We start from the raw sequence: 20,685 nt of genomic DNA, 5'->3' as shown, positions 1-20,685 counted from the left end.
TGGGTGCTGGGGTCCTATCCTGCCCTCTCCAGAGGCACCTCCAGCGCTGATACTCACCAAACCTCAGCTGCTCAATCCCTAACTGGCTGTTGTTTCAGCGGTGAACATCCCTCCTGCTTAGTATCTTGCTCCGCATGTTTCCACCTCCTCCTGACTCTCCCTAGGAACTATTCTGCAGGGTCTGCCACATCCCCTATCTGCCATTCCAACCTTTTGCCTCCCTTCATTTTTATTTTTATTTTATTATGATGATTTTTTTTTAACGACCCCAGTTTCTCTTATGTTTCCAATAACTATTATTCATCTAGACACAAGAAAACCCCCAACCTTTCCACTACAGCCAGTTCTCCTGACGTTATCCTGGCTCTCAGCTCGCTTATCAGAGAAGTTTACATGACTCATCATCAACTTAAAAATGACAAGGACAGAATAGATTTTCCTCTTCCCTACCAACACTGCATGTATTGGTCACCCTTCACAAGGCCAAGACTGACTTTGCCCTTCAGGATCATTGTCTCAGCATCATTAGCATCATTCTCTCATCCCATGCATCCAGGCTTCATCCAAATACTGAAATGCCTTTCCGTATCATCAACTAAGAAATTAAGTGCTCCGTTAGAAGATTTATCCAGAGCTTGCTCAGCTTTACACTGCTGCATCCAAATTACTCTTTCTTACCCGTTATTCTGATTGCAAACTCAAAACAAACTACAAGGTGAGGAGAGGTTTTTCTATGTTCCATAATGCTCTACCTTGCTCCGCCCATTATTGGACATGCCATCGGGAGGTTAATATTGCCACAGAACTAGGAGGCTCAAAGGCCGTAACGTCTTTCCGTCCCCGGTGTACCCAACCCTGCAGGATCAGCTCTGAAGCCTCCTGTGGGGTTTCCAAGCGGTGCTGTCTTCTCCCAGAGCTCAGTGGTGCTGGAGCGTTAATCTTCCCACTACCACGGAGCGGAACTGGACGTCTAACCCTGTGCTGGTCTGAATACACACCATCTCTGGAAATTAAATCAGACACAGTAAGTGATGCCAGAAAATAGCAGAAAATTGGTCTTCTGAGGTCGGAACAGCCTCTAATCCTGTTTCATCCTGCAGAGTGGGGCCTGGCAGCATGCTAAAAAGAAACACGTTTGCATCCCTTTGCTAGTTCAAGAGCCAACACCTGCAAATACTGCATTTATTACATGACATTGTTTAATACAGCATTCTGATTTTTCTATTTAATTCCCCATTCTAAAAATCTGCCAAGCGACCTGCTTGTTTTCAGAACTGCAGCAAGCTTTCCAGAAAAATTTCTAAAAACACACCCAGCAGAGTCCCAGAGATCCTGACTTAAATTACAAGGGGATTCTTTCCCCTTATAAAAAGAGCATCTGCCATATGCAGATTTTACTGTCTTATAAAATGTGAAAGAGCAGGATTGCCAACTGTGGCTTTATATCTCCCAATCCTTCCATTCTCACTCCCGCCCAAAACATCTTTTTCTCTCTCTTTCCATAAGGCTTCAACTGCGAGTGATTTTGTAAGAATGTGGAAAATGGGTGAGTGGGAGAGCAAGATAAACTGGCTTTAATCTCAGTTTGTAAAATTCCAGGGGGAATAATAAATTTAAAAGAAAAATCTAGGTGATCTTAAAGGAAAATATCTGCTTCAAAACCTAGATAAAATCTTAGGATTTTATCCTAAGGTAAAATCCTAAAAATTACTAAGCTGTCCTGCAAGTCTGAGGTAAGAGGAGAGCCTGATGTTGAGCTTACAACTAGACATTTCTATTTCGAACTCTCCTGCAACATCAGCAAGGTACAATAAACATTTAATTACTGTGACCTTACATAGGAGGACAGTTTTTTTGCTTAGGCTTGAAGGCATTTTCTTATCCACAGGGCAAAATAGCTTAACTCCTGAGGTTAATAAGTGTTATAGAATTTAATTTATTTTTGGTTTGCATTTAATTAAATTATTTCTTAGAAAAAGAGACAAAGTTTTAGGAGAAGCAAATAAAAAACAACCCAGAGGCTCTGACAACAGATTATACCACAAGCTGTGAAATTCTTCAAGCAGATCTCTCACCATTATTTCTCAGGCTCTATAAAGGTCACTGTTGAAGTTAGTTACCCATGTACCTTCAAACCACACTTATTTTTTACACTTTTGGTATTTTTTCCTAGGTAGTTGTTCAGCTAGCCTTGATTGCTATCTGAAAACCAAGAATGAGACAGCAGATAATTAGTATTCTTAACTGGGAGCTTACAACATATCCCTTGTCAAGGCAGGGAGGAAGGGAATGAGGAAATACCAGCAAAGTGCTGTGCAAACGCAGTATGAGAGAACACGATGATCAGAAGAGCTTTAGCAAAGCTGCTGCTGGGAAGAAAGCAGGGCTGGATCTGACAAACTATGGTTATGCAAAATCAACACCAAACACAGAAAACTGAAGTCTTTGTGACAGTATATAAAATACCCTTCCTTTGTTGAGAGGCTGCTGCCGTGCTCCTTCTGAATGCCCGCTCCATCAGGACCCTGCTGCACACAGAGTACCTCTTCCACAGCCCTCCCCACTGAACTGCCGGTGAGAATAACAGGTTTTGGAAAATCCAGGCATTACTCTCTGTGTTGGGATGAAATGCATCAACTTGAAAAAGGATGAAAAACAACATTGTTGACCTACCCTCTCGGGCTCCCAGAGTCCTACACTCTGAGTAAAAGCTGTGTTGGCACTCGGAGAGGAGACCAAGCTGACCAAGGACTGAATAAATGGCAAACACCCAAGCATTTGTCCCACACGATGCTCTGAAGGTACAGTTCTGCTGGCTACACTGTCTTTCAGACCAATTTCCAAGGACGATGGGACACTGCTGATGAAGGCTGTCAGCTCAGTGGTCCTAGCTGATGTGCAATTTCATCAACTGAATTCTGCCTATTGGGACTCCACCAAGCTTTCAATTGGATATGGGAGGCATCATAAGTCCCAATTAAAACAATGAACTCAGCCTGTATTATTAATGTCTGTCTTCCCTGTCGCAGCTGATTCTTATCAGTCACTGAACGTACCCGTGTTTGCACCCAACAGGCATGCCCTTTTCATCCATTCCTGGCCCGGGCACAGATTGCCTAGCTGTGCAAGGTACAAGAGAGATATCAGCGAGAAGGTCAATCGACTCAACTATTTGTTCGGGCAATGCTTCAATTTAATCCTTGCATATATTATGAAGATTAGACAGCGCCTCTAAAACAAGGGTCTCCAGCGCTCCCAGTATGCCAGCACATGATACTCCTCCTGTGAGGCAAATATTGCTGCTGCTGAGTAATCTGAGAAGTGAAAAGACTGCCATGACAACCCACACAGCAGATCTATATCTGCACGATAATTGCTTTCATCCAAAGATGTAACAGAAATGAAAGTAACTGAGACCATTGGAACATACCTTCTCCAAAACCAGAGCTGATTTTGCCTGGAGCAGAGGGGTATTAACTGTGGGGACCCAGCCCGGGATCGTGCAGCCACTCTGCCCAGCAGTGCTGGAGAGGAGAGATGCTGGCTGAACACTGCAGCATTCAGAGTGTGGAGTATGAACAGCATCGTTATCGCCAGCGGGTACACCAACACGCACGTTGAGTGGGCAAACCTCCCTCCAGGTCCTCACCCACTTGGAGCCTGAAGCACTGACATGTCTTGTTTATTCTCTGGTTTGCACTGATCATGTCAGCAGAGATGGGAACAACTGGAAACTGTGGTTAGGTCATGCTCTATAAGAGCCAAAGCGAAAGACTGGAAAATAGCATGTTGGTGTCTTTTTCTGCTTGAAAATTCAATGAAAATGGCCACCCTTCTTTCAGGATGGAATAGTAGATTCTCTTTAAATTGGTATCTGGAAACTGGAACATAGCTCATTTTATTCCAAGCCCAAGTTAGATACCTGTGTCTATGCAAAAAATTGTGGAACTAGAGGTGAAACTTGAATAAAATCCTTAGAATTAAAACTGTATATATATGCATACCATATACACTATATGTAATGATGTAAATAGAATACAAAACCCTAAGAGATTACTAAAGAAATGTTTTTGCAGTGATGCTAAGGCTAATTTGGAGGAAGAGTTGTTGATGATGAGAGAGCATGCACTATGTGCTTCTTGAGGCAAGCTCCCAGTCCTCCCCAGCAGAGCACTTCACCACAGACATGAACTGGTCTGCTCCTGGGGCTGTGCCCATGGACAACTCACAGGATCCACATCTGTGGATTAATAAAACTACTAGTGTGGTGGGAAGGAATTACAGCTTAAATAAATGAAGGATTTAGGAAAAAAAAAAAAAAAAAAAAAAAAAGTTGCTTGTTTGGTTGGTTTTGTTTTCAACAGAGGCAAAACTTGAATGCAGGGACTAGCACTAAGAAACCAGAAAGGGTTAAATAATATTGTGCTATTTGGAATCTGCTTTGGCAGAGCCCTGGCTTTCCCAAAAAAGTAAAAGCTACATTAAATAAATACCTTAGGAGACTAAAATCCATCAACACCTAAGAGCGTTTCTGGCTATAACTGTTTCTTATAATACATTATGAGTTTCAGAAGCAACAACATCGAGCTGATGAGGTCTTCTCAGAAGTTTTGTCTAAGTTTTTCCTCCAGTTTTGTTCTCCAGCTATTCTCCCTGCCTTTGAACAGTTTTTTCCCTCAAGTACTAGGATTCCAGAAGCAACATCAAATTTCCTGAGGTTTTCTTATCTGTGAAAACGTGCAGAGACTCTCTCCAGGGACTGTGCTAGAGGTACCCAGCTCTTTCTGAATATTCATTTGAGTGCAGTGACTCACTTAAAGATGTTTTGAAAATATGTTCAGTGCCAGGTCCATACCTAACAAAAAAGAAAAATACAAAAAAATCAGCATCCTCTTCTCAGTGGAGCTAGACCAGTTTACCCTAAATCGGCTTCTGCCCCAGTTTTCAGAAGATCAGAAATAGAAATGAGTTCATGTTAGAAGTCACAGTAAAATGGCTCTGCTTAATATAGTAAGAGTTTGTTATGGTTTCTGGTCTTTTCTTCTTCTGCAGCATTTCTTCTGCACTTTCCATCTCCCCGTTTCTCAGTGTTTAGGCATGGCTTTGCTGAGCAGCTTGTTAGAATAGTAAGATTTGGCATGGAAGTGATTTGCTATGACTTTTTACACTAGCAAAGCACCTAGCACAGATGCAATTACACCAGTGAAATCTGGGCCAGGGCCAGGTTAGCTTACTTGTTTCAAAGCAGCAGTACAGATTTTGCCGGCAGAGTAACCCTTGTTAAAATCAGCAGTCTCTCCATTAAAGTGATGCTTGAGTCTGTCTCTAACAGCAAAGCCTTTCCAGTAGAGACTGGTCCTCACTTGAGACCTCACTTTTTGCACACATTGAAAGCTATATTCTACCCCCAGTTACTTCTGTCCCTGCTCCGGAACTCCCCACCCAGCCTTTCAAATGGGTCACCCTCAAAGGGAAAGCCAGGACGCTGCTTCAGTCGAGGAGGGAGATGAGGAATCTCAACAAACAAGACTCATCAGCATCTCTGCTGACTCTGCTTAACCATGGAAAAACATCTCTCCTCTCTGGCAGAAATGTTGGCTTGAAAGGGAATTACGTTCTGAATGTTCACAGATTCACCAAGCAGCCTTGCAACTGTTACTTATTACAATTAATTGACTATGCCGTCTCAGGCATTAGTAAGATAGTGACTAAGAAACAGCACGACAATAGCAAATACTACACAGCAAGATGGTGAAAACAAAAATAGTCTTCTGGAGACATATCTATTTTGTGAAGAGCAAGTGAGAAATGAGACAATATCCTTGGGAAAATGATGCACAGAAACACAGATTTCAGTCCAGCTCTGATAGGCACGGACACCTTCTTGCTTCAGTGAAGCACCACAGCACTAATCTAGGCAGAAGAGTGGTTTTACGCCTCGGACTATTGCAGTTACAAAACACCTGCAGAGCATTCTGCTGGCTCAAGGCATCAGGAGCCAGAGGTGTCTGAAGGAATACCTATAACCAGCCAAGGGAACTAAACATTCCCCCCAGGGCCCATGAGTCACAAAAGCTGGAGGGGAGCGAAGACCTTTGAGGTGTTTTTCCAGGCTTATTTTAAATTTGCCAAGTGATGAGGAGGTTATTGCACTGACTAACACGTTTCACTACCCAGGAGATTTCTTGCTGTTAATCTCAGATTTTCCCTTTCCTCCTCCTTTTAAGATAACATCCCATAACTCCCAGCTAACACTCCTCTTCCATGACTGCCCTCCTTGCCACTAACATTTTTCAAGCATAGTTCTAATGGCTTTTCCATCCCCACACAACAGCAGGCAAAGGAGTGAGTGCCCAAAGCACAGCACCAGGTGGGGAGGAGGTGCAGATGATGTTCCATGTCAGCTGGGGATGGACTCAGGGCAGAAGGTACCTCATTAGGTGTATCTTTTTTTTTTTTTTTTTTTTTTTTTTTTTAAGAGCAATCTATGGAATGTAAGGGGTGAGACAGAGAGATGAAGAGATGCAGAAAGGGAAAGTCCAGAAGACTGAGCCAGGGGCATCCTGTATATTCAGTACCCTAATAAAAACTGCCTCACCAGAGAGAGACGATGGGGTAACCTTAAACCCAACTTGGATTCCCCTGCTGTGCAAGTCCTTTGGCCTAAAGCCCACCTCACACGTCCCAACCCAAAGCTCCCCCTGCCCCGTCTTTCTCTCCATAACCCGGAACGTTTCAATTCACAGGCACCTTGACACAGGCCACTCTCCCCCTCAAATGTGAGGTTCCTGCTGTTGCCTGAAGCTCCTCCTTCACCTGCCTGCCCAGGAGATGCTTCCTCCCCTTAAAATTATTGAATGGATCAGGTATCAGCAAGGTAGGACATCATATTTTAAGTTATAACCTGTCACAGTTACTGCATTTTGGGGACCAGATAAGCAAATGGGATATTTATAAGGGCCAGAAAAAAAGCATTCTTATTGGTAGAGTCCACCTGGAGAATACATTTATGGGAACGATTATGTATAAATCTACTCTGTCTGCTTCTATGAAATGTTACAGAACTTTCCCCTATGATAAAGCTTCTTTTTGTAAAAAAATAAAACCAATAGCTTCAGCTACACTCCTTGTCAGCACTTCAGAGCACCCCACAGATCTCTCACAGCTTCCAAATAGAAGATGCTATTGTTCATCTACACTGGGTGGAAGAATGAACTTGATATCCACCAAGCACATGTGTCCCTACAGATACGTGTGTACCCGGGAGCATGGGGAGATTTATTCCCCCAAATGGGTAAGAAACTAAAAGAGAGGAAAAGCATTTCTGTGAAGAAAGGTAGGACTAAAATTTTGAGGATGCTGAAGTGAATACCCTGATTTGGACTGATGATTCATTTTACAAGAGACGTCATTCAGTGTGCTGGATTTCAGAAAAGCAGAGTATACGGAGGGAAAGGAAAAGAAATCAAATATGCAAATAGACAGATCCAATCAAGTCACACTCTCGCTCCTAGCTCACCTTCAAATCCCATTAGTCAATTAGAGCCAAATAAAATGGTGCCAAACAATGCAGATCTCTTTTAGCTGATACGTTTGAATTAATAAAAAATTAATCTTTTATATAGATTTATAGTCAACACAGAAATATTAGTTGAAAACTTTTTCTAAATTAGAAAAAGCCCAAATACACTTAAAAAAATAAAGTATTTTTAATACCTAGCTTTCACCCTGAGGAACATGCATTAAAAACTCAGTCTGATCCGACATTTATAAATCATCATCCCTTTCTTTGCTTGTGAAGATTAATTTAAGAGAATTCAGCCACTCTGTATTTGCACTTGAGATGTGCTCACAAGAGACCAGACCTCCCCCGTTATGGACCCATAGAACATTATGGGCCAGCTCTGCCTGCAGAGCTCCCCATCACCCCAGCTAGCCAGCCTTCTCATGTCAGGCAGGAGACAACTCACATTCCAGCAGATTTAAGTAAGATTAAAACCTTTCAAAACCCAGCCGTGTCAGCACTCCTAGCAGAACTGTCTTTACGCTCTTCTTTCAAATAACCCTCAGAACAAAACACAGGTTAACACATTTATTCAGGAAACCTCTTGACGATTTCAGAGTTAAAAGCAGCGTTGGTGTTCACCCCATCCCTAGGCACCTGCGCTCCTGTGAGGACCACCGCTACACTGCTCCTCTGCCCTGTGTTCCTCTACCTGAGCTTTGCTGGAGGCAACAGTCAGAGGGTTCAAACTCCATCTGCATCCTCACCCACCCATCCCGCAGGGCCAGGAGGTGCAGGGCCAGATGGAGAATTGATGTCTCCCAACCTGTGGCCAAGCCTCTCAGGCATCTGCTAACCCCAGCCTGCCTCTGGAGCGGCTGCTGTTGTCTCTTCCCTTCTCCAAGACAACGGTGCTAGTTGCTGTGCATTAATGATTCTCCACTTCTCCTCCCTCTGCTGGGATGTTACAGCATTTCCAGTATAAAAGGATTTCTGAAACCCCTTCACTTCTACGACTAGCGATGTGACTGATCAAAGGGTTAGGGCCCCTGTCTGTTGCCTCATGCCTGCATAACGAAGACAAGATTAGCTGCAGAAGTACAAAGCAGTGTGTGTCCTTTTTGCTGGTGGAGCCTCTGGGGCCAGCAGTCACTGTTGGTTGGCTGAACCATATAAATTTATTTCATTTCTGGGCTGTTTTTTCTCGTTTTGTTTCAAAAGCCTAGGTTCAAGACTCTGGGCCTGACATTTCCTTCCTTCCCACACAGGTGGCACATTTGCTGCTTGGCAGGCAACCTAGGAGACTTTTGCAGTCATTTTAAATGATGACGTTTATACATCTGACAAGAAAAATTTGACAGATGCAAGGAATGATAAAGGAGAGAAGTGCACAAGCTAACGATGCCCAATCATTTCAGATCCAATACACAATAATTACAAAAGGCTTATGGTTATTTTTTTACAAATGGGACAGTGGCCACATTTAGAGCTCATCAACGCCAGCAGCATTCCTTCAGCGGGTAGGCTGGTTGCTGCACACCCTGTAAGGGGTAAGGGGTTTGTTCCCTTCTTTTTTGTAGCAAAAATAATCTGTATAAGGTGACTCCCTTTCACTGACTTGAGAAAAGCATTACTTCTCAAGGTAGATTCTTCTGGTAACTGCATGTATACAGGAACTACAGTACAACTGTTATAAAGAAAACAATCTGTGTGGAAAGTTTGTGCTGTAGCTATGACCTTGGATCAGACACACAGTTTGGTTTTGAAAAAAGACCGTTAAATTCACAGCTTCCAAACTTTCCAGAAACGGTTTCTGGAACAAAACCAAATAAACTAACCCAAACAAATGAAAATTAGATTATCAGATTATTTTCAAAACAGATGTGTCTCACGCGGTTAAAAGAAAGCAACTAAGGAATACAGATGTGCACAAAGTTAAATATGTATTATCCTACATACACTGTAATACATGAAAAAATTGGCATATGCAAGAATTCTCTTTGAACCCTAAGGAACAAATTAAAGTTGCAAGATATTTCAGATCTCTACGACACCTCAAGAGCCTGTGAAAAAATGCTCTGTTTAGCCGATAGCTGGTAGGACTGTTTTATGCCAAGCGCTCATATTAAACACTTTTTAATGTAACATTTTGTACATGATTTTCAAATTTGTGCTTTATTGAAGAACTCAAGTCAAGTTCCCAATTTTAGTGATTATCTGAACTCAAAAGCCAGAAGTTGGTTTAAATAAGATCCAGTGGACGACAGGTGAATATACATATCTGCATGCGTGTATCACATCACACATGCACACAAATGTGATGGAAATCAAAACTGAAAATAAGAGGCAATTAACAGATGCTTGTCACCACATGACTGTGTTATATTAACAATTTCCCCTTCTCCTAAAATAAATAAAAGCAAAATCTATATGGGGGAAAAGAACACGTATTAAAGATAAAATCTGGGCTTTGGGTACTATACGTGAAGTCTGTACCATCATCTACAGGAGTTCAGTATCACGTCAACTCACTTAGTCCTACAGATGATGACTGCCTATTATGCACTGCATTTGACTGCCAGAAGGTTAAATTACTAAATCCTTACTGGACACTTAGGACACATACAGGCATAAAACATGCTTATGCTATACTGACATGTGTCTCTGTTACCAAACAGCATTGTTTATTTTAAATAATGAAACGAATAATTAGAAGCTATAGAGAAGTAAATTTTATTAAAACACCAGGTAGTTGCTAATGCCAGCAGCTCCAACAGCCCCACTGTATAAGCCATGCTGCTTTCAACACACTCGATTCATTAACACAGAAGAAAAGCCAGAAACGAAAGGAAATGCAGACCATCTGCTCCATCCAGATGCAGGAGAACATGCCTCTTACCTCCAAAGCTATTCATCAGCGACCAACTGAGATAAGATCAATTTAATCCTCTAACCACAGATCTAAAAGATTTTCCAGCATCATGTCATCATAAGTAAGACGGAACTACGTTCATTTGGATGGAAAGAAAACTTTGCCAGTTTTTCCCACCTTTAGCATCCCTCTCCTATAAAGCAACTCTGAATAAAAGAGAGAATCTTGATGCGGCAGATACTACTGGAACAAACACATGCACACATGCAGCCACCAGCAAAATCCTTGTTCTTCTGCTGCTATGTTCTAAAGATGTCCAACTGCTTTAACTGGCAGTGAGATTTAGGCAAGCGTTTAAGTTCCCAGAAAGTCACAGCCTGCATATATATTCCCTCCTTGCACTACTGGACCATTCTGAAATAAAACCTCCAGCCCCCGTGCCTGCAAGAGAAAGGCAGCAGCACAATTTCTTACCTTGAAGTTATGAATCTTCTCGTATTTTGGAATGTGTTCATTTTCTTTCAGCGTTGCTCTTCTGACAAGCGATGTCAACTGTGAATAAGCAAAGAGTTTAAGAGGTTGCCAGATCGTCACAGGTGACTTCCGAGTACCCAGTTTCATCCCCAAGGCTGCTATCAACAGATCTTGCTGGCGGCTCTCCCGCTTGGCGCCGCGCACCGCCGCCCTGCTCGCTCTGTGCCCCGCGCAGGACTCCTTGGACGGCATGCTGGAGCTGACGGGGAGGAGGAGCAGCGGCCCCCCGGCCCGACCCGCGCCCTGCCTAGATCACACCCGCTTCCAGACACCCAGAAGGACCATTTCGGGCACTAAGCGGCCGGGGCGGCCGGCGCGGCCATGGCGGGGCACTGGCGCTCGGCGCGGCTGGCCCGGCGGGGCGGGCCGCCCTCGGTGCGGGGCGCGGGGGCTCGGGCCTGCCGGCGGGCGCGAACAGCAGCCAGCGGCGGGAGGGGGCAGCCCGCAGCCGCTCCCTCCATCGGCGGCCGGCGGCGGCGACCGGCGCCCTCTTCCCTCCCCTGCCCGCCTCGGGGGGCGAGGCTGCGCGGCGCGGGGCGAGGCGGCACCGCCCCCGGGGCGGGGGCCGGGCGGGGGCCGGGCGGGGGCGGCCGCGGCCAGCGCAGCCTCGGCGGGGCGGGCAGCGCGGCTGGGCCCGGGGGAGGCGGCCGCGGGAGGGCTGCGGGCGGGGGCGGCTCAGGCGCCGGCACGAAATGGCACCTCGGCGCCCTTCGGGGGTGCGGGGCGAGCCGGGGCATCCGCGGGTGGGCGCGGCGAGCGGCAGCCTCAGGGCCCGCGGCAGAAAGCGGCGCGCCCGGCCCCCCGCCCCGTCTGGCACGAGTCGGGCACCGGGGGGTACGGCTGGGAGCCGCTCGGGTCGGGCATCGGCGGGTACGGCAAGGCTGGGAGCAGTTAACGCGACTGAGCTGGTGCTCATCGCTCTGCCCTGAAGGTGACATTTTTCAATGCCTGTCGTGTAAAAGGGGGCTCGTCAAACTCACATCACGTAACAGCCTCTTCCAGTAGGGATGCGAACACACATGCCGCCCGCCGTTCGTTGCACCACCCCGACCTCAACACCGATCGCTGCGGTGCCTCTCTTTAGGAACTCACCAAGGTTAACAGAAGGTGAATGACCCATGGCCTCAAATAGGGCTGAAAGCCCCAGTTTGGATGGGTGCCAGCGACGACGAAGTGCACATAGGGCCATCTGGTCCTCACTAGCCACCCCCCAAACCAGGCGAAGCACTACGTCACACAACCATTACAGCCTTGAACCCACTGCCACAACAGGCTCCCAACTGCCGGGGCAGCCCATACCACATCCACCTGGATGGAGCCGTGCAGCGGGGCAGCCCCACTCTGGGAGGCTCTCCTTCAGCTGCACACTGACAGCCGGGAGGGGACACCACCACGGCCGCTCAACTCCTGCCCTTTTTGTTGCAGTGCTCTCCAGGCATCAGTGAACAGCCTTTGTCAGAGACAGCAAAATCAGACCTTTGCTCTGACTAGCTATGGCAGTGATTTACACCATGGGGCTGACCCCCAGCCTGACACCCAGGGTGCAAGAGGACCCTTCCTCCTGCCTGTGCTGCTAGCCACAGCGCAGCTCCCCCTTCCCTTGCCACAAGCTGCAACACCACAACTGCTCTCGCCTTCTGCAGCAAAGGTATTTTTATCTCTCATGACTCAGTAACAACCAAAGACAAGCACAGTTTGTCACACAGCCTTCTGGGTGGAATCAGTATGTGTTTTGCAGTGGATCCCAGCATTACAGTTTAGCTCAATCCTGCCGATGTAGCTGAGGGTAATGCTCTCCGTGAGCCTCTCCTCTGCTTGCATGGCCACCAGGATCTTCTTTACCAGTTTTAGAAATCTGCTGAGTTTCAGCATAGGGTCAGGTTGCAGAGATTAAGGATCAACATATATGTCTCACCAACCGCTAATCTGAAATGCAAGTTAATAGCTAATAACCGAAACACTGGCTAAAGATCACAGAGGATGAAGCTGTCAGGCTTTAGTGGCTCATCCAGGGGTCTTAGCTGGCTCAGTTCCCACTTTCAATACAAACAGGAGGCTGGTTGATCCATCCTATTGAGAAATAACTTTTCCAACGGCTACCTCAGTCTGCCTGTCTTGCTTTTAACCATTCATTTCTGCTGCAGGTGAATAAATGACCCTTGTGTTTTTCTGCACATCCTCCTAAGTGTAACACTGCACCACTATAGGAGTTGAAGAAAAATGAGGTGAGGGTAAGAGTGGCAAAATCTGACCACCTCATCTATGTGAAGTGTGAGAAAAAGTAGGGACTTGGGAGGAGGAAGTGGACAGGCCTTTGAGCTCATTCTCTCCTTTCTTTCTAGCTAAAGCCACTTCACGGTTTCATTCCCAAGAACTACATCAGGTAAAAGTCCTCATGGAACAAGGTGGACTTAAACCTGCCCCAGAGGAGTCACCCTCTCCCAACAGCTTTGAGTGACAATTGGCTCAGGAAACAAATTGTGGAGATCTGGAAACACGGTTTTGTTACAGCTTCCTTGGAAACCAAGATCCTTCTTATTAAAGGGAAAAAATAAATCGCCAAAACTTCATATTAGAAGATAAAATATTTGAACATTGAATCTGTTGGAAATAAATAACCCAGTGATTTTCAAGACTACATTTACTATCAGACTCAACCTTTATAATTTTGTATAATTCCACTTAAGAGGCAAGATAAAGCATTCTGACTTTTCCTTTCAATCGTTGGTAGAGCACCTATTTGGCTTTTGACTTACTTATCCCTTAATTGTTAGCTTCTCTTTTTCCTAATTCTGAAGAACTGATTTATTTTCAATGGCACTTTAGAGTCACATTAGTAGAAACTGATCTCTGGATCCCAGAAAATTAAATCTTAAAAATGCCAATGAAAAGGTAAGCAAAACTACCCAACAGGGAAAGGTCCTATCTCATCGCTGTAATTATGAAAAAGCATTATAATCTGTAAAGCAGTTATAAGATTATGAATTTTAATTCTAACGTTATTTTGTTACAGTAATCTCAGACCGCTTGTTGGTTTTACATAAATCAGCTTCCCATTGTTCAGTGTAAAGCATTTTCTGCTGTTTACAAATACAGGAAAACAGCAGGCTCACCTACACTTACAGCCCTTCACACATGCTATATGCACAATGGTTGTGCACACCAGAAACCTAGAGTGAAAGCAAGCCATAAGGCTAGCAACCGAAAAATTATGAAAAATAGATAACAAGTATCTATTTCTTAATATATTGCCCCAACATAAAGTAGTGTTGTAATTAAACCTCATACAACTGCATTCAGATGACATTCTACAATATAGATGCTCATTCTCCTGCCACTGCCTATTTGGTAATCTGGTGTTGCAAGCTAGTGCTCTTAACACAGCCCGTTTCTTTTCATTTGACAATCAATATGAAGAATGACATTTCTGTTGTACACACCTTCCTGACCACGGTGTGGGACATTGGGCAGGTCCAGATTGTTAGCTTACCAGCACGTGAGATAATGAAGTAAGAGAGAGCGAGCTGCTGTCCTTGGGTAGCCCTAGTCATGGCAGGGGTGAGCCAACATCCCTGAGAGCAAACAAAGTCACGGACCTGGGGGTTCAACTCAAATCCTGCAGGAAGCTGTTCTCTCCCGAGGATGGGCTCTCCTGCTCCAGGTGCTCTATGCTTTCTCTATTCCCAGCCTGAAAGCCTGCTGGTCCTGTGTGTCTTTTTACACCCTTGGCTGGCTCTTGATTCAATACCTGCCTTCCACCAGTGGCTCCGGCGCTCCTACCGGCCAGCAAAGTCTCCTCTCCGTAGCCCTTTCATTTTCCAACAGTTATCTTTATAACTTACTCTGTCTGAAGTCTGCCTGTGTTTTTATAACTTTAACGGGGACAATTATTAGATACTGTCTGCTACATACTGGATGAAAAAGAGGTAGAAATCTGGGGAGGAAGGTCAGAAGACCTTCCATTTTTCCAAGTATAATCTTGATTTTATTTTTTTATTAATTGTTTGTGACAGACATTTGCAATCATTGCACTTACAGGGAGCAATATGCTGCACAGACTCTAGAAGGAAGGAAACTGCAGGGCTGTCTTTTTAAAATTTAGTTTAAGGATGTAATTTCACAGGATTGAGGTGAACTGAAAATGGAACAACTGGAAGTAACAGCTGAGCAACATCTGAGCAGAGCATGCAACCAGAGCATTCTCTCAGTCCTGTACATTTTAGTGACTTAAACACTAAAAAACCAAACCCAGCAACACAACAACCTTTAAACCAAGACATCTGTTTAGAGATTCTACATTGTATGTGGACTAAAGGGAGAGGGGAAAGGAATATAAAGACTGTAACCTGCTATTTCAAATGTTCTTCTTTGTCCTAAAACCTCAACCATGAAAGTGGCTCAGTCTAGGTCCTACTGGGACTCCGCTTTCCTTACTCCATCATGGAGTAGTCCTTCAGGGTGCAGGAGAAACAGCTGTTTTCTTAAGAACTATCTGTTCTCAGCATTAGCTGGATAATGTATGCGTATTTGCTGGTACTAATCTCACAATCAGTAAGTCTTATTATGAAGACTCCACAGAACTGATTTTAAAGTCATCCATGGCTTGCAGTAAATTCCATTTAGTCACTCTCTGGAAGACACATTACGTACGTTTCATCCAGTCAACATTGGACAAATTATCTTTCTAAAAAAGCAGATAAATGAATTCCCATTTGTTGAGTAATAAACTAAAACTACTCCAGAAAAAAACAGAAAAATTGAAGTCACGTTAAGCTCACAAGTCCTAAAATGCCCAGGTTTGACTTCATCAGACCTCCTGAAGCCCACATGCATTTCCAATACAACGGAGTGTTTAGTTTCATGACCACCTGGCTCCTCTCTCAAACACAGTATCGTGTTTTCTTCGGTCTCAGGAATGCATGTGTAGTACACTGCAGGTTTTTCATTCTCATATGGTATTTTCATGTTGTTATGGCTAAATATGCCATTATTGTTTCAGACTTTATATATAAAACGATCCCTTCCCTCTAAGGAACGTATTTTAATAATAATATTAACCAACAGTTATATTGCATGCATTTTTCTAAAAATCAAAGATGATGGCCCACTGTAACTATCTCAAGAAACAAGATATTTGGTTTGTTATGCAGTTAGCTGCTGTATATTTTGTTGTGTTCTGTTTCACTGTATAGCTAACATAGCCAAATGTGTATGCTTAGAAAACCCTTCCTTGCCTGAACACTTTATAAGCATATTTTATGGGCTCAGTACACAATTTTCAAAAGCTAATCAGTCAGATTGTGAAACTGAGCCCAATTTCCTCAACGCTGTTCCTGGTGGAGGCTTGTTCCATGCTAAATATAATTTTCCCAGTCGTATCTTTCACAAAATTGTTCCAGAGGGGGAAGGGGAGCCCAAAGTTTTACTTTTTATTTAAAAGTGGTGAAAAGCTGTTTTCATTTTCTTCACTTGCAGAAATGCTAATGCCAGGCATAGCCTCTGCCCACGGATACATGGTGTGAGTGGAGGGTAGGAATGCTATTAAAAGTTCAACCTGAAAGCTGACATCTCAGAAGCTGGATGGGGAGGAGGGGAAGGACTATCATGCAGTCTCAGCCACCAGAGCAAGACTTCTCTGGCTGCCATTCCAACACAGCCACACTTAACGGGCACACAGACAGCAGTGCCCAAAGTATACTGGGATCCTCAGGCAACAACACACAACTCTGCTTTGAGTCCACAGTTTCCTACAGGGGAGTTGGGGTTTAAGACGTGGTTGAATGATGAAAACTTACTGCTGAGAAAGTTCTGGGTTTTATAACAAAACTTTCCAAATGAGCTGAGTTCTAATTAAATCAAATCACCTCCCCCAGTGAAATACTTGTGGAAAAATCTAAAGAAATGGCTATTTAAATTTTTAAATTTTTATTTCTGATAAAAGTGTATGCCATTTCCACAGCAAGTAATGAACATTTTTATATCTAGAATTTTAGAAGGTTTTTTAAAATGTTTTAATTAAAACTTTAATTAAACAAATTCAGCCAAAGTGTTGGCTTGGTTTCAAGTACGATTGTTAAATTTAAAAAATAATAATCTAAACCAAAGTTTATATTATGGAAAAAATATTGCCCAATATTGCTGCTAGAAATTACTGCACAAAAAGAGAGTTTATTTGGTACTGTATTGTGCAATACAATTAGAGTCCATTAGCATTATTTGGGAAGATTTCATGTTTGCACTGATGTGCTTACCTGAAGTACCCAGGTTTTCACACCAAGGGAGCATACTCACAAAAAAGCAGAGACACCTTAGGGGAAGCCAACAGAAAAGCTGTTTATCTGTAGCTTTACTCATATAACCTACCGTCACTGCAGCTGATTTGGATCTAGGTCAGCCAGCGTATTTTGTTCCTAGTGGCATGATGGGTTGCAGATTTGCTCCCGGCAGTTACCGACGTGGGCCTTTGGAAATGACAATTTGAAACCACACACTGGCAAAAAACATCCACTGTGACTATTGCTCTCTTTCAATAGCTGACGAGACAAAAACAATCAGCATTTGCTGTTTTGGATAGCGGCACAAAACCAGGGCACTTTTCTAGTGGCAAACACAACACATTTCTTTCCTTCTGGAGGGCACTATTTTGGTATATAGCCATGGATCTAGCCATGGCAAAAATAAAATAAAAATTTCACAGTACCTCCAGTAACAAGTTCAGCTTATGGTGTGGTTCTGGAGGACTTTGCTAACATCCAGTGACTTAGCTTTTAGCGAGGTCAGCAGCTGGCCTGCTGTGCCCGCTGAAGAAGGGGGCTCATTCTGGGGATGCCTGCACACTCCATAGGTACAAATGCCACTACAGGGGTGTATGTGGGCACTTGTGAATGCACGGAGGCAGGGATGTGGAGGTTGCAATCAGCAATGGTGCTAAGCTGGGTGTTACAAGCAATGGCTATGACTTCATTTGTACTGTGTAAATAATAATATGCTTCATCACAGGGTTATGTTCTGGGCGAGACAGCACAGTCCTGTACCGCTCCCAGGGCACCGGCCTTGTCTTCCTCTGTTCCTGAGCCAGTCAGCACCCCAGGGCTCTTCCCTACAGACACCCATGAAGAGCATCCCCACAGGCCCAGCTGCCTCTGTTACAATAACCCACTGCTCCAGCCCTTTCCTTAAAGACAGGGTCTACCACCTTGCTCACAAGGGGCAAGATATGACTGCTTGACAAAAGCAGAGCTGCTGCCAAGCTGTGTGATGCTGAGGCAGGATATGCCAATCAAACACCATGAAAATAGCTACCCAGGAAGCTAAGAAACAAGGTCTTTTCACTCCTGAGTCTGTGGTGAGGAAAGCAGTTCCCCATGACCATGAGTTCAAGCTGGTGTATCAGCCTCAGCAATTCTCTCTGCTGCTTTGCAGCAGCTCGTTACCACAACCCCATTCTCTCTTTGGGAAAACAAGCTGCATTAAAAAGGGGCCAGCTCCAGCCAAACTTGTTAAGTACAGGAGGGGACTGAGAGCTGGCAGAGCACAGAAGATATGCCTCCCCACCTCAGAGGGCTGGCAGCCTCACTGTTCCCCAGGCAAAGCAGGCAGGACAGTTCATGAGCAAGGAGAGAAGCATTACAAAACACCAAAATTTGCCTCCAGTAAATCCTTCAGACAAAGCCTATCCTTTACAGTTCTGCTTTCAGTTCTTTCCATCCACCCTTCCATCCTTCATAGCTTTGGTTTCAGTCCACCCTATCTTCCTCTCCTCCTGCCAGGAGCCTGGGCCATGGAGGTGGTAAGCTAAGCAGCCAGTTAAAGCAGCCGCCTGTGCCAGGCGCCCCTCTCCCCGGGAAAGGCAGAAGCAGAGAGACTGCAAGGACTACTCACGTAGTTTAAGTCAACTGTTACACTGTCACACATTGCTAAATTGGGGCTAGAGAGGTCTGTCGTGAAGCTATGAGACCTACGGAAGGATGAGTTGATGGAGCAAGGAGCTCTGCCTAAGGAAGCAACCCTCAGAGGCTGCTCCTCAACAGCTTCTCCATCTCGCTCCCATTTAGTCAGCATATTCTGTTTCAGGTAATAGCATTGCATTTTCTTTCCTTCCCTTTGTCCATGGCGTGTCGCCTTGCTGGCCTGCAGGGAGCTGTGCTGTTGTGACCAAGGCATGACTGACGTTCATTGCAGGGAGGGGCCACTCCAGCAAAAGCCTCTTGACTTGTGACATGTCAAAGCAGACTGTATTCCAAAAAGACCTTCAAAGTAATTGATAAGTGCCACAAGACTAAATGCTGTCTAGGAGTGATAATGGTCAAAGTGTAATGTGAAGTGGCAGCTTCATGAATACTACCCTTTTGGCAAATGCTTTTTGTTACTAAATACTAAATTTAAGTATCATAAGAGAAAATAGGCTGTTAGACTAATCTTCTGAAACCAAAAGAGACTGATGATGGTTTATTTCTCATCTGACCCACACTGTTATAAGGATTTCCTCAAATAAAAATAAAATAAAATACATAAAAGAAAAGGCACATCAAAAAGCTTAACCATACCCTTTGATGAGGAACCTCACCTGCCTTCTAGCAAGGAAATGTTGACAGTGGCCAAACTTCATGAAATAAATAATTTACAACACTTCCTTTAAGATATCCATTTAAGAATCATATTGATAAAAGCAGTTTTTACAATAGACCTCTTTATCTTTTTTGTAACTCAAAATGTATACACAGGGATAATGATAATCATGTAATCCACAAGGTCTTTCTATTAATACATATATTAGGGTTTTTTTCATCTATTCTTCATGGAATAGGAGCTTTGGCTACTGGTATAACATGGGCAGGTGGTATGGAAATTGCTTTTTATGTCTCATTAATATTTTCTTACCTGATGTATAATACTCATTTCACATTAGCTTTTTTTGTTAGTCTAATGCATCTAATATTAGCCTTTTTTGTTCTACACAGTAATTCAATTTAGAGTAATTCAATTATATTATAATTGAGAACTGCAGCTCATTAATTTCTAAACACTATTTGTATTTCAGACTACACCTGCTCCTTTGGCACATCCTCTATTTTGAATCCATCCACTTCTTCCTGAATAAGCGATGTTGCTATGATACATGTGCTGTCACAGTTTCTTTCTTCAACATACTTTCAGTCCATAATCATACTTAATTAGCATACATAAGACTAAGAGTGCAAAGTCTCCTAATCCTTCCTTAATTATCACTTGATTCAACCCCATGAATCAAAGTGAACACAATTTTTAACCTGAAGGAATACTAGAGTTGTGATATGGACATACAACATTATTGCAAAATTTATAATGGTGAAAATCTACTTAATGACCACCTCACTGCAGAAAAATTACAAAACGGGATAACCCTCAGTGTCCATCAGCACTCCTTGCAGACCCTGATTACCAGTCTTCTAGGTGCATGCGTGTCCATGGGCATAGCTGCAACAGCGCAGTGGGCCAGGGTCTACATTCATTTTATACAATGCAATTAGGCAGATTCAGAAAATGAGGTAGGCTGATCATCCTTCAAATGAGTCCCTCATGTGGGCTCCCACTATCCTTGCATAAATCTCTATTTAAATCAAGACTGATTTGAAACCTGCAATGAATGAAACCAGAGTGGAATTGGCAGTGGAATTACACTCTGCTCCCCGAGTGAAATTATCAGTTATTATCAAATTATCAGTTTATTGCCACCCATAAAATCTTCCAATCCCTGATCACATTCTTAGAAAAGACTCATTTTACATTGTTGACT

The 20,685-nt window shown here is 43.9% G+C and overlaps 1 protein-coding gene across 3 annotated transcripts in view; it reads right to left on the bottom strand.

The window, feature by feature from the left end:
* CHN1 (chimerin 1) overlaps positions 1–20,685 on the bottom strand; it is a 103,759-nt gene that overhangs the window by 20,863 nt on the left and 62,211 nt on the right. For 2 of the 3 annotated variants that reach the window (XM_055718310.1, XM_055718312.1), the window contains one exon: positions 10,851–10,928. The exons of the other annotated variant lie outside the window; for it this stretch is intronic. In XM_055718310.1, coding sequence (XP_055574285.1) covers positions 10,851–10,928 — 78 coding nt within the window. The remainder of the gene's footprint in view (positions 1–10,850; positions 10,929–20,685) is intronic. 3 annotated transcript variants of the gene reach the window in all.

This window comes from Falco cherrug, chromosome 8 (genome assembly GCF_023634085.1).
Source record: "Falco cherrug isolate bFalChe1 chromosome 8, bFalChe1.pri, whole genome shotgun sequence".
NCBI classification, from domain to species: domain Eukaryota; kingdom Metazoa; phylum Chordata; class Aves; order Falconiformes; family Falconidae; genus Falco; species Falco cherrug.
Note: the sequence above shows the minus strand (reverse complement) of the source record. Positions and strands in the feature narration are given on the sequence as shown.